Source organism: Erpetoichthys calabaricus, chromosome 7 (genome assembly GCF_900747795.2).
Source record: "Erpetoichthys calabaricus chromosome 7, fErpCal1.3, whole genome shotgun sequence".
Taxonomy (NCBI): Eukaryota; Metazoa; Chordata; class Cladistia; order Polypteriformes; family Polypteridae; genus Erpetoichthys; species Erpetoichthys calabaricus.
In genome coordinates, this window is record NC_041400.2 from 169271564 (window position 1) to 169296150 (window position 24587).

Consider the following 24587-nt stretch of genomic DNA (forward strand, 5'->3'; position numbering starts at 1 on the left):
AGTCTCATTGTATAGGTCGTCTTGTTTCTCCCTTCTTCTCCTCCTTCCTAGCTCTTCTTTTCAGTAATACTTCAAGCTGATGGCATTTTAAAGCTTTTCAGGGCCAAGGTGAAGCACCCGTAGCCCCTCTCTGTCCAATGTCGTTTCAACAGACCATATCAGTGCATATTCATGAGATGTTCATGCACAAGATATCCAGTGGTTCGAGACCTTCAGTTTTACATACATGGAAAGACCAGAAAATGAACAGTTTACCATTTAAAATTCTGACCTTTTCATCTTGCTACACTGCCCTTTTACATTAACAAGTTTCATTTTTGCTAGTTTAGTTTTTGGTTTGCTGCCTCTACTAACACTTCCTCTGTTTGTGGATAGACAAGTCACCAACTGAGATGAAAAGTTCAAGTAAAAATAATAACAGTAAAATTCACAGCTCAGTGCTGCACTTATTTAAAAAAAATGCCTTCAAGAAAAATTTTGAAATGAAAGTAAGAAAGGAATTTTAAACACATTTTTAGCATTATTAAATATCATATTGCCTAACATACTGTATGTCACAGGATACCCACAAATGCTGGTGCCCATAAGGAAAACAAAATGGTGAGAAAAAGATAAATATAAAAATACAAAAAAATTACAGAATGTCAAAAATAAAAAAAAAATTATAATGCAATAGGAAGATTCCTCATAATCAAAAAACCCATAGGGCTTTGGAAAAAAGGTGTGCAAAATCATTAAAGACCTGCAGGAATAAGATGAACAAAAACACCAATATAACTTAGGGAACAGAATGCCTCTGCACTGCCATTGTGGCTGCCACAGAATTATGTAGGCCTGTACAGCTGCAGAGTTGGTGTGTCCCACCCCCTTAGGCTCAAGATGCATAGGACAAGAACTATCACAATCACTGCTAGAATTAGCATAAATTATAGAATGATTACTAAACAAGATAATAATAAAATAGAGGTATAGTTCAGAAAAGATGGCACGAAAACAAAAACATATTCAATAATAAAATTTACTAAATAATATTTGAAAGACGATGGAAACATTTTTAAAAAAGAAATGACACATGAACCAGGAATTAACATTTTAACAAGGCTTAAATCTTTAATTAGGAGGTCCTAGAACTCCCCCTGTACCCCCTGTCTTTCGCATCCTTCCTGGGTTCCTGCAATCCTGATCTGCTTAAACAGTAGTGGAAATCTGGATGCTCCATATTGCATTCTTATGATTACCCTTCTGATAAAAATGCACCCTGTAAAATAAAGACTGAATATTAATGATAATATATGTCACTTTGTACTGGAGTAAGAAAATGGACATCACTGTTATGTTATGAGAAGCACATTTTAAATGATTATTTCAAAGGAATAATTCCAAATAGATAAAAAATAAATTCAAATGGGGTTATGATTTTTAATATTCAAGAATTTGCCTGAAGGCTCAAATAAATTTGTTGCCTCCAGAAATAGTTTTAATTATTTTTGTCATTATTTTTGGATTTTCATGCCACCATTTTGGTACCCCCATTTTGAGAGCCCATTGTTATGACACAGCTCCTGGTTACAGGGGGTCATGGTTTCTATTAGCGATTGTTTTGCTGTCATCGGCACAGCACTTTAAATACCCTCATGGCAGATTGTTCAGAGTCTGTAATTTGAATAAATTCAAAGAACTTGTGTGTTACTTTTTGAACTCAGGTTTTTGATCTAATAGCTTTTCCCTTTGACTACTACTTTTGGTTTCTCTTTTTTTGGATTGACCCATTTCTGACTTAGGCTATGTATCATTTCCTGGCAATACATGCTCAATATCTAACTTCAGTCATACACTGTTGAAAATGAGTGCATGTTATGTCTGGCTGGGGTTCAAATGAATATTTTATGTCTCTTTTGTTAACTTTTGATTCTTTTTATCTTTCTCTAAGTGTGGTTGTGTCTATGTATACAAGCTGTCTGTGTTATGTTCCATGTGTTTTGTGGGTGGTCCCCAAGAGGCAGGGCCACCTGCCAGTCACTACCCGTAACTGCCCTCCACTCTATAAATCCAGAAGCTCTTCCACTGTTCCTGGCGGTTCATTTTGAATGTGCATAGCAGTAGCGAGTTTTTGTGCTCTTTGTGATTTTCTTGACATTTCCTGGATTTTTGCACCTGTGCTGTGTTTTTAACTTTGGCTTAGATTCTGTTTTGGGAATTTGTTTGCTTGGAATTGCCTTATTGATTTAGGCTATTGCATTATGTTTTTGCACTCAATGGAGCTTCATGAGCATTTTTATTAGAAATAAACCTTTTTATTTTACAAAGACTCTAGTAGGGCCTTTTTGTACGTGGCCAGGGTTTGAAAGTAAATCCCCCTTGAAAGTGCCTTTGGGACTTTCATACTTTAGGACTCCTGGTCCACAACAGAATGAACTGCCAGGAATAGTAGGAGATGCTCCTGATTTATAGGGCAGAGTGCGGTTCGTGGTGGTAACTGGCAGGTTACCTCTTGGGGGACCACCCATTAAACACAGCAGAGGCAGCTCATATACATAGACAAAGCCAAAAATAAAGAGAAATGAACATATTCAACATAAAAGAATTAAAAATGAACAAAGAAGACATCACACATGACTTTGAATTCCAGCCAGTGGAGGAAGCCTGGCTGAGACATGACAATGTGGAGGTTAAGACTGACCTAGAGTAATGTGAGTAATATATATTAATATATTACTTAATATATATATTGAGCAATATAAAATATGAGAAATAAAGAGAAACATTTTTAGGGATCAGATATTTGAATGATACAGACAGTATATTGTGGAAAATAAGTATTGTTAGGAAACAGAAGATTCGGGTATAGATAAATGTCTCAGGGAGATCCTCATAATGGTAGCAAATGAACAGCCCTTCATAAATTGGTCTTATACCACACTGAAGGATAAAGAGCAATGTTGTCACCAACACCTTGGCTAAAACCCCCTAGAGTGGAGAAAAAGGATTTGGTAGGCAATGACCCACCCTAGGAGAATCCAGAAAATGGCCATTAAACTGATGATGACATGCAAATATCTCCTGCTTGCTGCTCTGAGGTACTGATAAAATATATAAATACTAAGTAGTGGAGGAAAAGGATTTGGGGGGCAACTAGCAAACCTGGGGAAAATGGCCATTAAACCAATGATGATGAATGATGATAATAATGTGCAAATGTCCCCAACTGGCAACTCTGAGGTATCGATAAAAAGTACAAGTGATAAAGAATGTTAGAGATAGTCTGTTTATTAAAGGAAAAAGCAGGAAAGACCACAATGAAGAACAAGCGTTACCGGTGACAAAAGAGGCTCTGTGGGAGGATGGTGTGCATAGGTTCAGAAGAAGATTTACATCTAGTGGTTGACCTGTGGCAGTACCATCATTCACTTGTTCTAGAGATCCATTAACAGCATTCCATTGTCATAATGCACTTTACATTGTAAGCAAGATTTAAAATAACACTAAAATGACAAACTCACAAGAAGAATTAAATTCAACTTTCACATTAACAGAAAACAATGACAGAGGCTGCATTATGAATAGGAATGAGATGAAACCAGAGGAGCTGCTGCCTGGCAAAGAACAAGAGTGCCCACTTCAGAAAATGAACGCAGATCTAGAAAGTGAGACTGAAGAAGTTGAGCTTTCTAGCCTTGATTTAAGGGATGTTTCATGGGGACTGTCCAGATGTTTCATCTTGCCCTTAAAAAGCATTCTGGAATCTCAAAAGACAAAAGGTGAAAAGCAGGCAACCTAGCAAACATGCTGAGTGTCAAGAATTTTTAAAGTCATCTGACATCTTTATTGAGGAGGCTGCAGGGCATCCACTTGTGGCAGAAATGACTGGACAGCCCAAAATAAAACTAAGCTTGAGGTATAAATAAGACCCTCCTGCCAGAATGGAGTAAGGCTTAGGTTTTGGGCAAAGACTTTCTCCCAAGGAGGGTCATAATTCATAAACTTTGGAAAAGGAAAATGGTTAATGAAAATTAGGAATGTCTTAGGTCTGATTGCGAGAAGATAAGCGAACAGGCAATTACTCCATACAGTTATATATTAAATATTTAAAATTTAAAGTAAATAAATATTTAAATATTTAAAAACTCCAATTAAACATCAGATGTGGCTACACTGGACTTTGATCAGTTGGTGTGGGTGTAAAATACCACCACGGTTGAACTGGGAAACTAAACAGAGAAAAGTAACGATTAATAATGATTGCAGACTCACTGAAGAAAATAATAATTCTATGCATACAGTATCTAGGGTATTAAGAGTAGAAATTAACTGAAGCTACGAAAAAGCAAAATAAAAATGTAAGATTTTAGGAGTTTCTTTAAATTTTTCACAGTGTTGGCCTGGTATACCTCAATCAGTAAAACATTCTAGATTTTGGTGCATAATAGAAAAAGGCAAATTCACCACTTCTTTTAAGCTTGGCTCTTGGAATAATAAGCAGACCACCATTAGAAGATCTAAGATTACAACTTGGAATGTAGGGGGGCAGGTACTCCAAGACAAAGGAAGGAGCAAAATTATTTAAGGCTTTATACCCCATTAATAGTATTGGAAAGTGAATTCTAAAAGACACGGGTAACCAGTGTAATGACGCTATAACTGGTGAGATGTGCTCAGATTTTCTTTTTCTAGTTACAATTCTTGCTGCTGCATTCTGGACAAACTGTAACTGATTCATGTCTTCCTTAGGTAGTCCTGTAAGGGGTGCATAACAGAAATCTAGTCGACTAAAAACAAAAGCATGAATTAAATTCTCAGCATCTTGCAGTGTTATAAGATGTATAATTTTTGTAATTTTCTTTAAATGGCAAATGCTTCACACCTAAATCTAGCCTTGTTCTTTTACTACAAATATGAAATTTGTCTCATACTCAGCTGACTGAAACTGTGACACTGGTATTGTGATTTGTGTAATGTGCATTATCCACTTCTCTTTCTCCTACCAGCATGCAATGTCATATCCCAGACTCCAGAGGGGAGCTTCACCATGGTTATTCCTCATCAGCACAGAAACTGCAGTTTTTCAATTATTTATCCTGTTCAAATCAAGATAGCCGAGCTGACTCTGGGACACTTTAATGACCTTCAAGTAAAGGTAGGAGAAGCAACAGAAACTGGATAAAATTGTAGAATTGCATCATTTGTCATATTTTTGTTACATTAAATATTATTAAACCTGTCTTGGCGTTTCCTCCATCTCCCTTCCATTCAGGACTTGACTCTGAAAGTTTCAGTGTCTGAGCCTCAGCTTCTTGTTCTCTTTCTTCTCATCCCCCTCTTGATTTGGCTTGTTCTTTGTCACCACAAAGGAGGCCTGTCTTTGCACTTTATGCTACTTTGCGTAAAGATGCTCACAGTCCTTCTGCATTACACACAATTTGGAAGCGCAATGCACAAAATCACCAGTGTTAAATTAAAACACGGCTACCCTATATACAATTTTAAGGACTATATTTACACTATAAGTGTTAAATTAATGCTGGTGATTTTGCTGTGAACATGCTACCATTTTCTTCCCATTTATCCTGAATCTTTTTTTTTTAATTATCTGCAAGACCCCTCATCCACAAAATGTTCAAATTAAATGTATGCATGAGGTATATCCAACATTTAAGAGCGTTATGTTGTAAAACTGGCCATTGACCTGCACTGCCACTTCTGTTTTTTGTGTGTCCTTGGTGCATTCCTCAATACAGAGGTGTCAGAAATTATTCAGACCCCTTCATTTATTACACATTTTGTTATGTTGCAGCTTTACACTAAAATTTTGTAAATTCATTTTTTCCCTCCTCAAACAACACTCAAAAACCCAGAATGACAATATGAAAACAAGATTTTAGATTTTTAGCTGAAATATCACAATGACACAAATATTAAGACCCTTTACTCTGTACTTCATTGAAGCACCTTTAGCAGTGATCCCAAGCAGGAGGCTTCTTGGATATGACACGACAAGCATGACTCACAATTTGGGGATTTTCTTCCATTCTACCCTGCAGATCCTCTTAAAGTGTGTTGAGGTTGGATGGAGACCATCAGTGGACAGTTATTATCAGGTCTCTCCAGAGATATTTAATTGGGGCCAAGACTGTGCTGTGACCGAGTCACTCAAGAACTTTCCCAGAGTTGTCCCTAAGCCACCTCTGTGTTGTCTTTGCTTTGTGTATTGGGTCATTGCCCTGTTGGAAGATGAACCTTCCAGCCACTCGGAGATCCAGTTTGCTCTCACACAGATTCCACTTCTTCCACCTTTCCCTCAACCCTTTCCAGTCTCAAAGTACTTGCTACAGAAAAACAATCAATCCCACAGCATGATGTTGCCACAACCATGCTTCACAGATGGAATGATATGATATTAAGCAGTGCCTGGATTCCTCTAGAAATGATGATTAGAACTAAGGCCAAATAATTCAGTCAGGCCAGAAAATCTTGCTTCTCACAGTTGGAGAGACCTTTAGGTCCCTTTTTGTAAATTCCAAGCAGGCTTTTATATGTAATCTGACCACGATGCCATAAAGGTCAATTACTGGAATGTTACAGTGGTAGTTGTCCTTTTGGAGGTTCTCTCCATCTCCACACAAGTTCTCTGGAGCTCAGCCAGAGTGACTATTGTGTTTTTGACCACCTCTCCTAACATGGTCCTTGTCCCCCAATTGTTCAGTTTCGCTGGGCAGCCAGTTCTAGAAAGAATTGCTCCAAACATATTACATTTAACAATTATTGATGTCACTGTGCTCTTGGGAACCTTCAATGCTGCAGAATTTTTTTGTAGTAGCCCTCCCCACATCAGCACCCCTAATGCTGTCTCTACCACTTTTACATTTAATATAAGGTTTTCCTCTTTACAACATTGGAACAGTCTAGAAGAGAACAGACCATTCAACCCAACAAAGCTCACCAGTACTATCCACTTAATGCTTCCAAAATAACATCAAGTCGAGTTTTGAAAGACCCTAAAGTCCTACTGTCTACTACAACTTATTCCATGTGTCTGTGGTTCTCTGTGTGAAAAAAACATTTTCTAATGTTTGTGCAAAATTTACCCTTAACATGTTTCCAACTGTGTCCTTACTGAACTCATTTTGAAAGTGTCGATCCACTATAGTTATTCCCTTCATGATTTTAAACACTTTAATCATGTCTTCACTTAATCTTTTTTCCTTAAAATATAAAGGCTCAGCTCTTTTAATCTTTCTCATAATTCATCCTCTGTAGACCCAGAATCAGTCACTCTTCTCTGGACTTTTTCCAGCACTGCTATGTCCTTTCTGTAGCCTGGAGACCAAAACTGCACACAGTACTCCAGATGAGGCCTCTCCAGTGTGTTATAAAGCTTGAGCAGAACCTCCTTGGACTTGTACTCCACTCATCAGGGCGTTATATAACCTGACATTCTGTTTGACTTCTTAATGGCTTCTGAACACTGCCTGGCAGTTGATAGTGACGAGTCCACTACGACTCCTAAATCCTTCTCATAAGGTGTACTCTCAATTTTCAGACCTCTGATTGTGCATTCAAATCTAACAGTTTTACTTCCAACGTGTAGCACTTTACATTTACTTACAATAACTTCCATTCTGTCACAAAAAGGCCAAAGATGGTATGCTGTCCAAGTCCCTTTGTAATGATTCAAAGGATTCTGCCAATCCACCTATCTTAATATCATCTGCAAATTTAACCCTCTTGTTATTTATATTCCCATCTAAATCATTTACTTATATTAAAAACAGCAACGGCCCTAGCATTGCTGGACACTACTCTTAATGTCACCCAATTCTAATGAGGTTCCTCACACCATCACCCTCAGCTTCCTGTCTCTGAGCCAGTTCTGCACCCTACAAACTTTACTCTGAACTCCCATTTCTTTTAGTTTAATGCCCAACCTCTCATGTGGCACATTATCAAATGCTTTCTGAAAGTCAAGACAAATAATATCATATGCTCCACTTTGATGATACTCCATTTGTTGCTTCTTCTTAGAATTCCAGCATGTTGGTAAAACATGACCTCCCCCTTCTGAACCCATACTGACTGTTTAGTAAAACTCCTGTTCTTGCCATGTGTTGCTCAATCTTATCCTTAATCATTTCTTCATCAATTTACTTGTGACGCACATTAAGCTTACTGGCCTATAGTGTCTTGTATCTTCCCAATCACCCTTCATATGTAACGAGATAATATTTGCCATTTTCCAGTCCATCGTAATTTCCACAGTGTGTAGTGACTTCCTAAAAATATGCGTCAAGTATTTATATATGTACTTGCTAACTTCCTTAAGAATCAAGCTAGGAGCAAGCCAGAAACCTGCCTGGTCTGCCCAGCAGACTTCAGCCTTGTCCCTTAGGCTACCTGCTGGAGGCTGGCACAGACATCTGTAACAACAACAACATTCATTTATATAGCACATTTTCATACAAATGGTGTAGCTCAAAGTGCTTCAAAAGATTAAGAAAGAAAAGTTTATTTGAAACAAAAATAAGATTAGGCAATACTAAGTAACAAAGAATAAAGTAAGGTTAGATTTCCAAGATGACAGAAAAAAACAAAAAAAGAAAACTCCAGAAGGGCTGGTGAAAAATAAAAAAGCAGGGGTTCCAAGGCCAAGAGACTGCCCAACCCTCACTAGGCATTCTACCTAACATAAAATAATAGTCCCAGAATAAAATAAAAGCTCCAGAAGAAGATGGATAAAGGTAAACCCTCAGCTTGTATAAAAAGAGCAAATTTGGAATCTTTATAAGTTAAGGGTTTATTTGCAAATTTAATTAAAAAAACAAACTAACAAAAAAAGGTCCAAAAAAGTAAACAGAGTCACAATAGAGTTGCCTGAAAAGCTAATCCTAAGCAAAAGTGTTCCAAAAAGTTATCCAAACAACAAAATTCTTTAAGCAGTTGCAAAAAAGTCACAAACACCAGAAAATCCAACAACAACCAGCAATACTTACAAAAACATGAAAAACCATCCAACCTGAGCTGACCCTCTAATGTACTGACTTCTAATCCTGTCCATCCTTGTCACACCCAGTGCAAATCTTAACATCTTTAACTCTGCCACTTCCAGCTCTGTCTCCTGCTTTCTGGTCAGTGCCACCGTCTCCAACCCATATAACATAGCTGGTCTCACTACCGTCCTGTAGACCTTCCTTTTCGCTCTTGCTGATATCCGTCTGTCACAAATCACTCCTGACACTCTTCTCCACCCACTCCACCCTGCCTGCACTCTCTTTTTCACCTTTCACAATCCCTGTTATTCTGTACTGTTGATCCCAGGTATTTAAACTCATCCACCTTTGCCAACCCCTGGATCCTCACCACACCTCTGACCTCCCTCTCAGTCACACACATGTATTCTGTCTTGTTCCTACTTACCTTCATTCCTGTCCTCTCTAGAACATATCTCCACCTCTCTAGGGTCTCCTCGACCTGCTCCCTTGTCATCGTAGTCCACGGGGACTCCTGTCTAATCTTGTCTGTCAACCTGTCCATCAACCTTGCATATAAGAAAGGGCTCAGAGCCAATCCCTGATGTAATCCCACCTCCACCTTGAACACATCCACCTCAATACTCGTAGAAATAAAAGTAAATAGTTTTGCTTTTGATCCAATACAGGTAGCATCAGCTTCTGGGTAACAACCAACATTGCAAAAGGGACACTTTTTAATACCTAGGTGATTTCCAATGGCAGGTTAAGTAGATAGTGCTTCTACCTGAGCCATGGCCTTGTATCCCAGGCTCTACAATATCTGTAGTTTGCACTTGCTCCTGACCTCTACATTGTTGTTTCTCTGGGGTGCTTTGATTATTCTCGCTTATTCCAAAGATGGGCTAGGTTAGGTTAATTGTTGACTTTAAGGTTGGCTGGTGACACTGAGTCACTGAGTGTCAGTTAACAGGTCTTGTAATTGACTGGTGGTCTGTCAAGTGTTGTTTCCCACCCTGTGTCCACTGCTACCTCTACTTTCTCTGGGTCACATAGTGAGTGGGAAACTGGAATGGATCTGATGACCTTGTGGTTTAAAGTCTAGTGCTTTATCTGATGCACCACCCTACCTGTTTTAATCTAAATTCCTGTGAAATTAATTTATATCTTCTCTTAGATGCACAGACATCTGCAATCATTTTCTGAAGGTGTCTGTTCTTGGCACTTATTACATTAAGATCAAAGTAGATAAAGTTTCTCGCATTGTGTAAAGCTGGGCTTTTCAAGCTGTTTTTCAAAGATGTGCTAAAATGTAACTGGTTTAGGTGGTGATTAAGGTTTGATGTCTACTAACCTTTTCAAAGTCAGGTAATTGCATTTTTGGTGCAATCATTACATGTTATTTGTTAGGTTATGACACCTTAATCTAATAAGAATGTTAAAAGGAGGATCCAACTTTGACATCTTCATATAACATAAAACACACAACACTTTCCACAGGATGAACTTACTTTCCTACAAAACTGTACATTTAAGAAGTGATAGAAAACATAACTAGGAAAAGGTGACCACATACAGTGTTATAACAGATTAAAGAAGTAAAACATTCCAATGGAGGCATCATGCGTCATAGGGTTAAATACTGTACATCAGAAATGATGTGTCTTTAGTACTGTTTAGAAACTAAAGAGGAAATTAGCTGTTTTACTCATGATGCGGTGATTCTTAAAATAGAGCAATTCAAGGAGCAGGCTGCTTCCATGTGATTTCCTTTAGCAGATCTTCAACCTGCTTGTTATTGGTGATGCATCTCTTTTGTGAACCAGCAAAAATGCCTTAATTTTGGCATCAGTTATTAATGGAAACTCTGATCTCAGATTTCAAAACCCTTCACCTTCCTTGTTCAATGCTGTCACAACATTTTTCAGCAGTCCAAGTTTTGTTACATCTCTGGGAGGGATTCAAGATTGTGTTTAATGTCTCTTTTGTTCATTTTTTGATTCTTTATTTTTTTGTATATTATGTTCATTCTTTATTTTTGGTTTTGTTTATGTTTATATTTAGCCTGTGTTATGTGCCATGTGTTTTAGGAGTGGTTCCCCAAGAGGCGGGGCAACCTGTCAATCACAGCCAGGAACAGCCCTCCACCCTATAAACTGGAGGGCCTTCCATACTTCCTGGTGGTTCATTTTGAATGCGCTAGGTAGTGGAATGTTTACTTGTGCCTTGTGATTTCCTGGCTTTTTGAACCCATGTTCTGTTTTTGACTTCGCCTTGGGATTCTGTATTAGGACTGAGTTTGCTGTGGATTGCATTCTCAGGCAGTACCCTATGTGTTCTAAGCAGTTTCTTGTGCTACAGAGTTTTGTTTTTTTTTTGTTAAAAATTAATCTTTTGTTTTATAAAGATTCTTCAATGTCCTTTTGTTTCTGTTTGGTGTTTTGACGGTAATCTCCCCTACAGGCTAATTTTTTGGAAGTATTTATGGGACTCCCAGTTCTCTACAAGTTTTATACGAAAAGAGGACAAAATAACTTTGTTGGGTGGTTTCTGTGCCATACTTTTCTGACCTGAACACCAATACTTACAGAGCAACCAGTTCTTTTTAACCTCCTTGCCATTAACCACGAACGTTATTCGAACTCAGAGTTCTATGGTTAAAGCCGACTCAGGAGAAGGGCTGATGTGTGATACGCGTTATAGTGTTAAGCCCAAAAAATTCTTGGGACAGCATTCTGCTGCCATCTAGTGGGTAAAATAACATGCTTAAAAATATATACTGTATATTTCTATTTCTATTCTAAGAATATTTCCATGCTTTCTGCCACTTTATGGTAACTCTAAGGTAACTCATCAATATTCATGCGAGGGGCGTAGCCTCCAATGAAAAACCATGGCAAAAGAAAAGTTTTAAAGACAGTTTTAGAGCAAACTGAAACTGAGCCATTGAGACAGTCATAGTCTCAATGTACGATCAAACTGCTATGATATTCTGGAGAACTCGATTGCATGAAACTCGACATTAGCTGTATGACAAAAGGCAAAATAAGTTCAAGAACAAGATGTTAGCCCCCTGTTCACAATGTGGCAACTGTCAATGTTTGTGTCCGGAGAAATGTGGAAGCCACTGAGCCTTGCACTGTGGTAGCCTGGAATAACACAAGGGACATGTTGGTCATGTAGCCCAGAAGTACGTCTGGGCTTTCATCCTCGTGACTGGGTAGTACTTCTGGGCTATGGGTGAGACGTGACTCCCCAGGTTCTTTTACAGCATCTCATGGCGGCTCCCATGGTACCCAGCAGGGCTGTGGTATTAAACTACATGTCCCATAGTGCCCTGCAGGAATCCGGGTCCAGTCCAGGGAAGCTGCCATCTAGCGTCTTAGGGAAAGTAGTGTCACAAAGAGGTTGCCTTCCCCCATCCTTCCACTCAGTGGGCGTCCCGGCCAGGTTGAGTTGCCGGCTGTCTATCACAATGCATATTTATAATAAATGAGGAAGTCATAGAAATAGGCGAGTGAAGAAAAATAGATAGATAGATAGATAGATAGATAGATAGATAGATAGATAGATAGATAGATAGATAGATAGATAGATAGATAGATAGATAGATAGATAAAATGGTACATGATAGGAAAACTAAAAGGTGATTTTTATGATCATCAGGCCGAAGTTTATAAGGTATAACAAGAAAGTAAACTCCTTGTTATCCTATTGTTATACGTTATATAAAATTGTTTCGTTAAGTAAAAATATGATTATATGTTGCTTGGTCACAATACAGTTCACTTGGATAATTGTGCAGGATAAGTTTGGGCCATGACAGTTTGCTATTCCTTTTGAAGTGCTTTGGAAATTTTTGAGGTTGGTGGGTTTCCGGCTCTGTACAAGTAAATAAAAAAGATCAGACTTGTTTTACTGTACAGGTTCAACCACATCCTTTACATAGCCCAGATGTAAAATAATATGAAAGATAAATTATCGAATAGTATGAAGCTTAAATTATTATGCCTACATTAGAAACCACTTCCTTCTTTTATGACATTACAATATTTTTTAGAAACCCCGCTGTGGAGGAGCAGGAGATTTTGTGGAGCTTCTGGGAGGAAATGGCGTCGATCCATCCAAGATGTTTCCCGTCGCTGACCTCTGCTACTCATTCAGTGGTCCTGGTGAGTATATGAGATCCTTGAAATAAAAATTAGGATCCCAAGTTAGCATTCCATTTCAAAATCTTTGTCCTGTTTCTTTAATTTTGTAATGGTAATATGAATAAAAAAAGTATTATAACAGCATGATCACAAATTTTTTCATTTTTTTTAATAGTACTTCCAAAACCAAAAATCAAAGAAGTTGGAGTCATTGGTTTTATAAGTTTATTTCCCATACAAATATTTTATCCATGCCACACACACAGTGGTGAATCTGCCTTGCTAATTTACAAGGATGCTGAACCCCAGACTTTCTAATACCCAATCAGAAGCAGACAGGACTAAAAACTGAGAAGCTACAGGACAGTCCAGTAGTTTGCATTCAAAGTATAGCACTGTAGAGGAACTATACCGCTACCCTAGGTCAATATTCTATTTGAGGCAAGGAGAGATGGGGTGGGTGTAATTGGACCAGAAATATTTAAGGACAGATGCCCTTATTGACTCAAATCACCCTTAGTCGAGTTTTACAACACACAAGAGGCACAGTGACCTTATTCTAACCCATGGTTATAGGGGTAGACCTGTTGATTGTAGAATGTTGTGAAAGATTGGTTAGTGTCTGTGGTAACACTAATGGTGGTCTGGATAAGATAGATGGGGATAGGAAACAATTTGACGTGAAGTTAGGATGAATCTGGGATCCATTTGAATCCATCGCTGTTTGTGAAAGAGATTGTGTTAGTGACCAGTGAGATATGTTAAGGGCTATTATAGGAATTCTTGCATGCAGATGATCTCATATTTATTGCAAAAAGTGAAGAGTTATTGAAGTAAAAAGATACTGAAATGGTTAGCTAGTCTGGAGGTGAAAGCCCTCAAGGCAAATCCAAAGAAGGCCAAGGTGATTGATGGAGACGAAAGGGGTAGGAGGGTTGGAGGAGGAGTGTGGAAGGACATGCGACATATGCAGTAGAGGTGTTGGAAGAACCTCAATCCAATGCACAGTTAGCCAGAATAAAAGTGTTTTGGTGTGAAGGGTAATCTGCAGGTTGCACGTGTGGTCTTTATAGAAAGTGTGTGGATGGTTGCAGAATGCTGATATAGTAAGTTTATTTTTGGATATTGGCAACAGAGTTGTTTTGGAGAAAATAAGGAACTTTAGCTACTTATGTTATATCTAAAATGCAGAAGGAGGTGCAAATACTGTAGTTACAGCAAAGGTTACAGGTGTGTGAGATAATTCCAACAGTGTTCCCCCATTCTGACTTGTGAAGGTGCCTCTCTGGCATTGGATGGAAAAGTTTATGAAATCATTTGAGAAGTAGTATGCTCTGTGGGTGTAAGATATGGGTGAATCTGGTGGAAGTGTGGAATGTCATTGAGTGAGAGGAGGATGAATTCTGAGTTAAGAGAAAACCTTGGTGTGGAGGCAATCAGTGTTGGAATGTGGAGTACCAGACTAAGGTGGTTTGGGCATGTGGAGGTGAAGACAAAGGATGATTAGGTGAAGAGGTACACCAAGATTGAAGAAGGAAGAAGATGTGGTTGAAGGTGGTCTCAAATGATATGAAAAGTATGTATTGTACCCCAAAGAATGCCCAAGAATGCGTAGAGTGGAGGAAAACATTTGGGGGGGGGGGGGGGCAATCAACCCATCTAGCTTAACCCAAAAAATGTATTTTAAACTGTCGATGATAATGATGATGATGAAGCATGGTGGTTTAATTCATCACCCATCTTCTGGTCACTGATTCTTTATTTCTGTTTATTTCTGTAAGAACTATATAGTTAGTGTAAAATGTCTTTAGACCCTCACCTAAACCAGATCCAGACAAACAAAGAGATAACATACCAGGAAATAGCTCTTTTTTACTAAACGAAGAGACTTTGACTTACTTTAATACTTTACTCGTTCACCTCAACAACACCTCGATGCCCTTCCAGCTCTACCCACACTTCCCTGCTCCAATTATAGCTTCAGAGTAGCTAGACTAGTGCTGTTCAGTCCTGATCCTTGAAGGTCGCTGCTGTAGATGCTGGAATCTGTCCAGCTTAATCCTCTACTTAACTGGACAGACATTTCAAAAACATGGTATTATTTTCAAATTTTTATCAAGACTTTTCAATCCAAAAATTCTGAATGGAATTTTTTCATTTTTGATAGTTTACATAGAATAACTACATTTTCCTGGCATTATTTTATTATATGATACAATACCTTGGTTATTTAAGTCATTGTTTGCTATTCATCACACACATGTAGTAACTGATTGCCTTTAGTATTTATTGTCATCTTCCCTATGTCTGCTTTTAGTTAATTTGATACAGTTTGGACATAATTAACTGTCACTGCTTCTAATTACATATTTATTTAGCTGTTCTTTTTCTGCTCTTGTAATGCAGTGTAATTCTGCCAAATAAGGAAAACACAGAATGATAAAGAGTTGAGGGACCAGTTGGGTACCCCAATTAATGCAAATGACTGAAAGTGAAAATTGAAACGTTTAAAGAAGTGGACATTTTCTGTTTAGAAAAAGATCTTCTGTATTGCGGAGTGTCATTCACTAAGTGAGTGTAGACTGAATGGGTACCAACTTCCAGTGCATTGGCTTTTTAAATTGCTCCCAGGCCAAAAGAGGCAGTATATCCAGGGCTATACCTTCAGGGACTCGTCCTCTGGTCTGCAAGGAAGAGAGAAGAGGTCATTAGGGATCACATATTGCCCTGGCACTGTGGACAGTTGCCTTATTTTGTTAGAGCTGTCCAGATGAATCCCAAGCACTAATGTGTGGCAGCATTCAGACACTGCAGGAGGTTCTTTATTTCTTTCATTTTAATTTCAATTGGTCAAATTTTATTTATTATACACAATTATACACATAGTACAAATTGTAGTGAAATGCTTAGTTCAAGATAATTATTAATATTATAAAAACAAACACACCCAAGAATTTCTGGCCTAAATAAAGAGAGCTGCTGCCATTAATAACAGGCTTGAATGCGACAGTGAGATGGTCGGATCTGTCCAGTTGTGCCACAAGTTTACATTTCAGGACATTAACATTTGAATATAGCAGGTGCAGCTTGTTGTGTCCACAGACAGAACATGCTGATAGAAGTTTGTTCATTTTGATGTTCCCCTGAAGTCACCAGCATTCTAGAACCAGATAGATTCATCATTGGGGCTCTAGTAGGTAGTGTGGTGTAGTGGTTAGGGCTTTAGTCTTGAAACCCTGAGGCTGTGGGCTCAAATCCCTCTACTAACACCATATGACCGTAAGCAGGTCACATGACCTACCTTTGCTCCAATTGGAAAACCAAAAGAAATGTTACCAATTGTATAATAAATGTTGTATGTTGCCTTGGCATAAGCCAAATAAGTAAATGTAAATGAGCAACAAAATAAATCATGTCTGTTGCTGAGTTAATAAACATTAACAAGACTCAAGGCAGTAATGTGGATGCATTCAATCAGAATTTCAATATAGTGGAAATGTAGTTTAATTAATTTATCATTACCTGTAGAATCTGATTATTTTATTTTGACACCTAACCAAGTGAAGACACAAGTGTAACTAACAATGTGTGTTGAAGAAGAGCATCTACCTTATTGTGGTTTGTGTTTTTGTGCTCATTAGCAAGCAACCACTTAAATAGCAAAGCAAGAGCAAGAAGCCACAGTAATATCTATAAACCCCACTGGATTCTTTTCAGAAGTCATTGCCTTCCAGTGAAACTCATAAATGCCCCTTTGAACAAAAAGTAATCTTGAGTCAGGACATCCACCTTAGTTGTACTATAACAATTTTTTTGTCAAAACTCTTCAAATGTTCTTAATAAATTCCTTTTAAAATGAATAAGCGATGCTGGACACATTATGTTATATATATATATATATATATATATATATATACATGGGAAAGGCGCTATATAAATAAAATGTATTATTATTATTATTATATTTGGATTGAGGCCATATATGTTGAAACCTTTCACTTAAATAGAGGTCCCAGCCCAGCTCTAGACTCTGCCTCTCCTTGTCCACCAGTACAATCTTCCAGGTCCCTATGAACTCTGTTTCTGTTTTCAAGAATTGCTTTGCATTGTTCATTTATTCCTTTATTACTGAACTCGTTTAGAGCTCCTTGCGAAGTGCCAGCCAGAAGCTTTTTAGCCATCTAATTAGTTTGTATTCAAAAAACAAAAAATAATTGCTTAACATTAGAGGTAAAAAGAGCCCACTCAGTGTTGCTTCTTGCCAGCCCCTCAATGCTGTCGGTGTAGCCTTTGATAAACTGTGACTCTAAATGAAATTAAGAGGGTTTGGGAAAGTCAAGTTATTTTACTGTATGATGTACTTCTCTGTGCTGTACTTTGATGCAATTCTCTTTTTTCTTTTGTTGCATTGTATTTGGGATCCAGCCGAAGTAAAAATCGGATGTGACAATACTGTGGTACGGATGGTGTCCAGCGGAAAATTTGTCAACCGTGTGTCATTTGAGTATCGACTGCTTGACCGCCGTGACCTTGAAAAGCAAAAAGGGAACAGTGTTGAAGATTTTTGTTATTCTGCTGAATAAAAAATAAAAAAAAAAACAAACATAAAGACCTGCTGCTGGATGAGCTCGCTGCCATTTTTCTTTTGCCAAACCGCTGTGATGGTCAGATCTGTCGTTATTATGCAATTTACAGCAATCTGATAGGTCACTTATGGGAAAGAATTCATTCCTTTTCAGATCATTACAATAACTGGTATATGTATTAAACTTGTAAATTATTATTTTTTGTTTTGCTATTATCTCTGAGCAAAAGCTCAATAACATATTTATTATTTATGTTGATACCAGTATTCTGGCATTATGTTCTCTTTTAGTTTAATTTCTATAAAGAAATATTTGCAATGTGTTACTGTTTTATGTTACTATGTGTATTCAGTTCCTTAGCATTACTGTAAAAGTGCCAGATTTTAGGGATTCAGCATTACGAGAAACTTTGTAAAATTAACTCTTGAACATATTTATATTGCAAAGTCAGAATAAACACCACAAACTGGACAATAAAACAGTTAGCAGATTGTTTGCCTCAGGCTATTGATTTTTATTAAACATGTTTTTAATAAAATTTATTTGCATGATTAAGCCTTTTCTTAATATTTCTTTGTCATATTTGAAAGTTTTTAATCATACAGACTGTTCACCTGTAAACATGACAAAGACATTCTTACCATTTACTTCATTCTGCACAGTCAATGTATTGGTAAAATTTATTATCCCACAATAATGAAATGATTTTGGTCATGTGTTGTGATAAATATTGTATGTGATATCAGACAATAACGAAGAAAAAAGCATACTAATTACTGTACAGTACACCACAGGAGAAAACACACAGACGTGGGACACATTTGTTGGTAGCCCTCCATTGCCTCTTGAAACTGACAAAAGAAATTGGGCGCCCATTGTTGTTTACTTTAGGTTTTGGTTCAACAGAAAATTCAAATAATATCACAAATGAAATTGGCACGGACAAAAATAATTGGATCCTTATCCTAATATTTTTTTTTTTTTTTTTATTTTTATCTTATTAATTTTCATTGTAATCATTCCATACAAACAGATCAATTTATAACCCACAAAAATTGAAGACAAATCAAACCCCACCCCTGAGAAGGAGAGCTTAGCTAAAGGAAAATTGCTTAAGGCTTTTTAAAAAGGCAACATTAAACAAAAGAAAGGGAGAAGTAAATATATATGTAAATAAGAGATGGAGAAGGGAGTTAAATGCGGTGATAGTTATTTCTCTTATTCTAAAATAATATTGATTAAATCCTGCCAGGTTTTGAAAAAATTTTGTACAGATCCTCTAACTGAGAATTTGATTTTTTCCAATTTCAAATAATATAAAACATCGGTTTCCCACTGACTTATAAGAGGAGAATTAGGATTCTTCCAATTTAACAAAATAAGTCTGCGTGCCAAGAGTGTAGTGAATGCAATCACCGTTTGCTTGTCCTTCTCCAATTCAAGTCCATCTGGAAGGATACCAAACACAGCTGTTAGTGGGTTAGGAGGGATTGTGATACTAAGGCTGTCTGAGAGGCACTTAAAAATTTTTGTCCAAAATGTTGTTAGTTTGGTGCAGGCCCAGAACATGTGACCCAGTGAGGCAGGAGCTTGGTTGCAGCGTTTGCATGTTGGATCTTGCCCTGGAAACATTTTGGAGAAGTGGGGGGGGGGGGGGGGGGGGGGGGGGGGGGGGGGGGGGGGGGGGGGGGGGGGGGGGGGGGGGGGGGGGGGGGGCAGTTTTAAGCGAGACAGATGAGCTCGATATATAATTTTTAGTTGAATAATTCTCTGCTTTGCTACCTTCCACTCCTTTTCTGATATATTGATTAAGAGATCTTCTTCCCAATGTCCTCTTGGATCTTGAAAGGTAGGGACTCTAATAAGATTTTATATATTGCGGAAATAGTGTTTATTTCCTCGAAACTGAGCAGTATTTTTTCCAGCATTGTGGAGGGTGCAAGGTGGGGGAAATCAGGCAATTTCTGTTTAACAAAATTTCTAATTTGAAGATAGTGAAAGAAATGTGTAGCTGGGAGGTTGAATTTTGAACGTAATTGTTCAAAAGATGTAAATATGTTGTCTATATAAAGATCTCTGAGCATTTTAATCCCAAAACTTTTCCAGGTATTAAAAACTGGATATACTTGCAAAGGTTGAAAGAGGTGGTTCTCTTGCAGAGGTGCCACTAATAAAAGATTTTCCATCTTGAAATGCTTTCTAATTTGATTCCATATTCTGAGTGAGTAAAGCACAATTGGGTTATTAATATATTGCGATAACTTTCATTTATTGGAGAGCAGAGCAGGGAATATAAAGAAGTACTACAGGATTTTACTTCTATTGCGGGCCAAGCCTGTGTATGTTCATTTATTTGTGTCCAGGTTTTTATGGCTTGTATGTTTGCTGCCCAGTAATAAAACTGAAAATTAGGTAAAGCCATGCCACCTTCTGCCTGAGGTCTTTGTAGGGTCACTCTTCGAATACATGGGTGTTTTGAGTTCCAAATGAATGAGGTTATTGTTGAATCTAACTGTTTAAAAAACGATTTATTGATATATATTGGAATGTTTTGAAATAAAAAGAGAAGTTTAGGAAGGATATTCATCTTAACAATTTTAATTCTTCCGGCTAGAGTGAGATGAAGGGTTGACCATCTATACAAGTCTTGCTTAATTTTTTCCATACAGATGCAAAATTTTGTTGATAAAGAGCTTTATGTTTTACTTGTGATATTTACCCCTAGGTATTTAAACTGATCTGCTATGGTAAAAGGTAGGGTGTCTAATCTAATATTATATGCTTGTGAATTCACTGGAAAGAGTATACTTTTATTCAGATTAAGTCTAAGACCAGATATCTTTTGAAATTCTGTTAGTGCTGTTAATACAGCAGGGACAGTGTTTTCTGGGTCTGATATATATAAGACCATATCATCTGCATATAGAGAAATTTTTCTGTTCCAGTCCTTCTCTGACAATCCCCTTTATCTGATAAGAATTTCGGCAGTGAACCGCCAGTGTTCAATAGCGATTGCAAACAACAGTGGCGACAAGGGACATCCTTGTCTGGTACCACGTTCTAGTTTAAAGTAGTCCTGAGCAAATGTTATTAATACAAACTGAAGCTTCTGGATTGGTATACAGTAGTTTGATCCATGCACAAATATTCGGGCCAAACCCAAATTTCTCCAATGCAGTGAAAAGGTAATTCCATTCAATCATATCAAATGCTTTTTTCTGAGTCTAATGATAATAATATCTCTGGGTGTTTGATTTTGCTGGTGAATATTTAACATTAAACAAGCGTCGGAGATTTGAAGATAGGTGTCGCCTTTAATAAATCCAGTTTGATCTTGTAATATTACCGAGGGCAGCACTTTCTCCATCCTTCTAGCTAAGATTTTTGAGAGTATCTTAACATTCATTATTCAGGAGTGAAATTGGTCTGTATGAAGCACATTGTAACAAGTCCTTATTTTGTTTAGGAAAGACGGTGATTAATGCTTGTCGAAATGTTTGAGGTAGTATTTGGTTGTCTCTAGCTTCTGTAAATGTTGCCAATAAGAGGGGAGCTAGCTGAGTGGAGAATTTCTTATAAAATTCTACGGGGTAACCATCAGGGCCTGATGATTTCCCGCTTTGTAGTGACTTTCTAGCGACTAGTAATTCTGTTAGCGTTAGAGGTTTATCCAGTTCCTCAGCACTTAAAGCATCTATTTGTGGTATCTGTGATGTATCCAGAAATGCATTAGATTGTGTGTTGTCTTCTTTGGCTCAGTAGAATATAAAGACTTATAAATAATCTCTAAATGTGTGCATTATTTTATTATGGTCAATGATTTCTTCTCCATTCTTGTTCGTGATTACTGGTATTGCATTGTGAACTTCTTGTTTGTGAATTTGTTGAGCTAAAAGCTTATTAGCTTTTTCTCCGTGTTCATAGTAATGCTGTCTAGACTTATAAATAAGTTGTTCAGTTTCTTTAGTTGTTAAGATGTTAAGTTCTGTATGCAGGGCCTGCCTTTTCCTGTGAGAACTTCATTTGGACGCCTGGCTTGTTCTTCATCTATCTAGTAATTTCACTTCTTAGCTCTGACACTTTCTTGGTTTCTAATTTATTTCTGTGGGAAAGATATGAAATAATCTGTCCTCTTAAGAAGGCCTTTAGAGTTTCCCAGAGTGTTCCTGCAGAAACCTCTGTGGACGTGTTTGTCTCTAGGAAGAAGCTGATTTGTTTGGATATAAATTCTGTGCAGTTCTCGTCTGCCAATAAAAGAAGGTTAAGACTCCATCTGCGAGGTGAGTGTGAGGGGCTTAATGATTTTAGCTCCAAGACTAGAGGGGCATGGTCAGAGATAACAATTGTGTCGTATTTGCATGATTTAACTGTAGGCAGGAAATTATTATCTATAAAAAAAATAATCAGTTCTTGAGTAGCTATAATGCACTGGTGAGTAGAACGAATATGTTCTTGAGTTTGGGTTAAGAAACCTCCAGGGTCTGATAAGTTGTGATCATTTAAAAACTGTGTAATTATCTTTGCAGTATTAGATGTCGTCCCCCCTGTCACAGGAGTCCTATCTAAGAGTGGATTTAAAACACAATTAAAGTCCCCAGCCATTATAATTTTATGAGTGTTCACATTGGGAATGGATGCAAATAGATTTTGCATGATTCCTTATCATCAACATTGGGTGCATAAACATTTATCAAAATCATTTTACTGTTATATAAGTTGCCCATGACCATCACATATCTCCCTTCAGGGTCCGATACTACATCTGATGCTACAAATGGAACTGTTCTATGTATGAGAATTCCCAACCCTCTAGTTTTCTTTATAAAGCTAGAATGGAACATTTGGCCAGTCCAGTCTTTGTGTAGTCTGAACTGATCCTTGGTTAGTAAGTGGGTATCCTGTAAAAATACTATTTTAGCATTTAAGCCTGTTAGGTGAGAGCATACTTTCTTTCTCTTTAATTCGTGATTCAGGCCTTTAACATTCCAGCTCACAAAGTTAACTGTCCCATCATGGAGACATTGATTCTGAGTTTTTAATGTCATTTTATAGTTTTAATTGGTAGTATGGCAGTTTTAATCTTAGTTTCAAGATTCCCCATGAGTTATTGCATTTTAGCCTATTGTTGCATTGATATTTAAAATTATAAGGATTACAAGAATAGATGAGATATAACCTGTTCTTCTTCTCTCCCCCCTTTATCCTCCCACCCCCCCATTTTGCCTCCCCACATGAGGCTAGATCCCACTTCGCGATGTCCCAGTCCTCTGACATACGAAGAGACAGAGCACGTCCAAAACAAAACAAACCCCACCCTGCAGCGGCGTTAGAGAATTAAAACAGAGATATCTTTTGCAGCTAAATTCTTAATACTATCTGCCGAAAATATTATCATTAACAGTATTTAAGCTTGAAATAATCTTCAGCGCTTTTAAGTTAAGATATTAAGATTAAAAAAAAAAAAAAAAAAAAAAGAAGAATCAACCCTGGGAATGATTTTAAAAACTAGTCTAGGATAAACCTGGCAATTCCTACTGTAATAGTATAATGGTAATAGTATAAATAGTAGAAAAAGCAATAAACCAAGGGTATGATGTTAAACAGTCTACTTTAAGGTATGGTAGAATAAAAAAAAAAAAAAAAAAAAAGAAAGAAAAAAAACGAATCCTACTTTAATTACTTCCACATTTTCACACTCACGTCTATAACTCTATAACTCTAATTAAAACATAAACATATAAAGTCCAGATAAAGAAAAGGATGTATAATTATAATACCAGTCTCTTTAAACATGGATCCAGAGAGCAGATCATAGGTCCTTCCCATGCCTTGATAGAATACGGCTCCTCATTAACTTTCAAAAAAGTGTCGGAAACAGCTTCTTTAGTTCCTTTTCAGCTTCTTCTTTGCTTAGGAAAATATAATATTGATCTTGAACTTCCACTTTCAGTTTGGCGGGATACAAGAGGCTGTATTTGATATCGGCTTTCCGTAGCAACTTTTTAATGTCAATGTAGGCTCTGCGTTTTGCAGCTGTTGATGGTGAGAAGTTGGGGAAAATACGAATAAGATTATTTTCGAATATAATCTCTTGCTTGTGTCTGAGAGTGCCATCACATCAAGCTTACATCGTAGTCGCTCGAAGCAGACAATAAAAGACCTAGGTTTAAAGGTTATTGGTCTGTTTGTGTGATAAGCCGTGGCTATCTCAATGTCGAGTTTAAAGTCATCTCCAATTATTTTAGACAGTAATTCTACTGCAAATTTCACTGGGCTTGAGCTTGAGCTTTCTCGTTTCTCAGGTATACCCTCAATTCTTATAATATTTCTTCTGCACCCATCCTCCAGGACTGCAAGTCTGTCTCCAAGTTTTTTGCATTCAGAATTCACAGCTGTGGCTTTTTCATCGGCGTTAGACGCCAGTTGTTCCGCTGTTTCAGCTCGAGCCGTGAGTCCCTGCTTAACGTCTTCCAGCTGATCTGAAACATCATTAATCTGGTCAGCAAGCATTTTCAGTTTGGAATTAGTTTCTTCGATGTGTTCCACTAATTTCTCCAACATGCCTTTAAAGTTCACGTCAAAACATTTAAATAGACGCGTTTCCTTATCTTTGTTATCCTTCTTAAGCTCGTTCTTGAGCTCAATGGTCGCCTTCTTAAGATCATTCTTGTTATCTTCCTTAAGCTCATTTATGGCCGTAACCATGGCAGTGGCCAGTGTAGCGATCATCTCTTTCAGTTCGGACAGTTCGCTTCGGATTTCGTGCTCCGCGAGTGGAAATGCAGCTCCTGTTACAGCAGATGCTGCAGGCTCGCGATGAGTAGATGAGAGCACATCCTGCAGGGCCTTTTCTAGTCTCAAATAATCCTCAGAAATCGGCGATCCATCGC

The 24587-nt window shown here is 37.6% G+C and overlaps 1 protein-coding gene across 1 annotated transcript in view; it reads left to right on the plus strand.

Moving 5' to 3' along the window:
- The window catches only part of crhbp (corticotropin releasing hormone binding protein), a 48071-nt gene extending 29883 nt beyond the window's left edge, over positions 1-18188 (plus strand). The window contains exons 5-7 of the mRNA XM_028806017.2: positions 4986-5134; positions 13021-13132; positions 17537-18188. Coding sequence (XP_028661850.1) covers positions 4986-5134; positions 13021-13132; positions 17537-17694 — 419 coding nt within the window. The 3' untranslated portion in view covers positions 17695-18188. The remainder of the gene's footprint in view (positions 1-4985; positions 5135-13020; positions 13133-17536) is intronic.
- The last annotated feature ends 6399 nt before the right edge of the window (positions 18189-24587 follow it).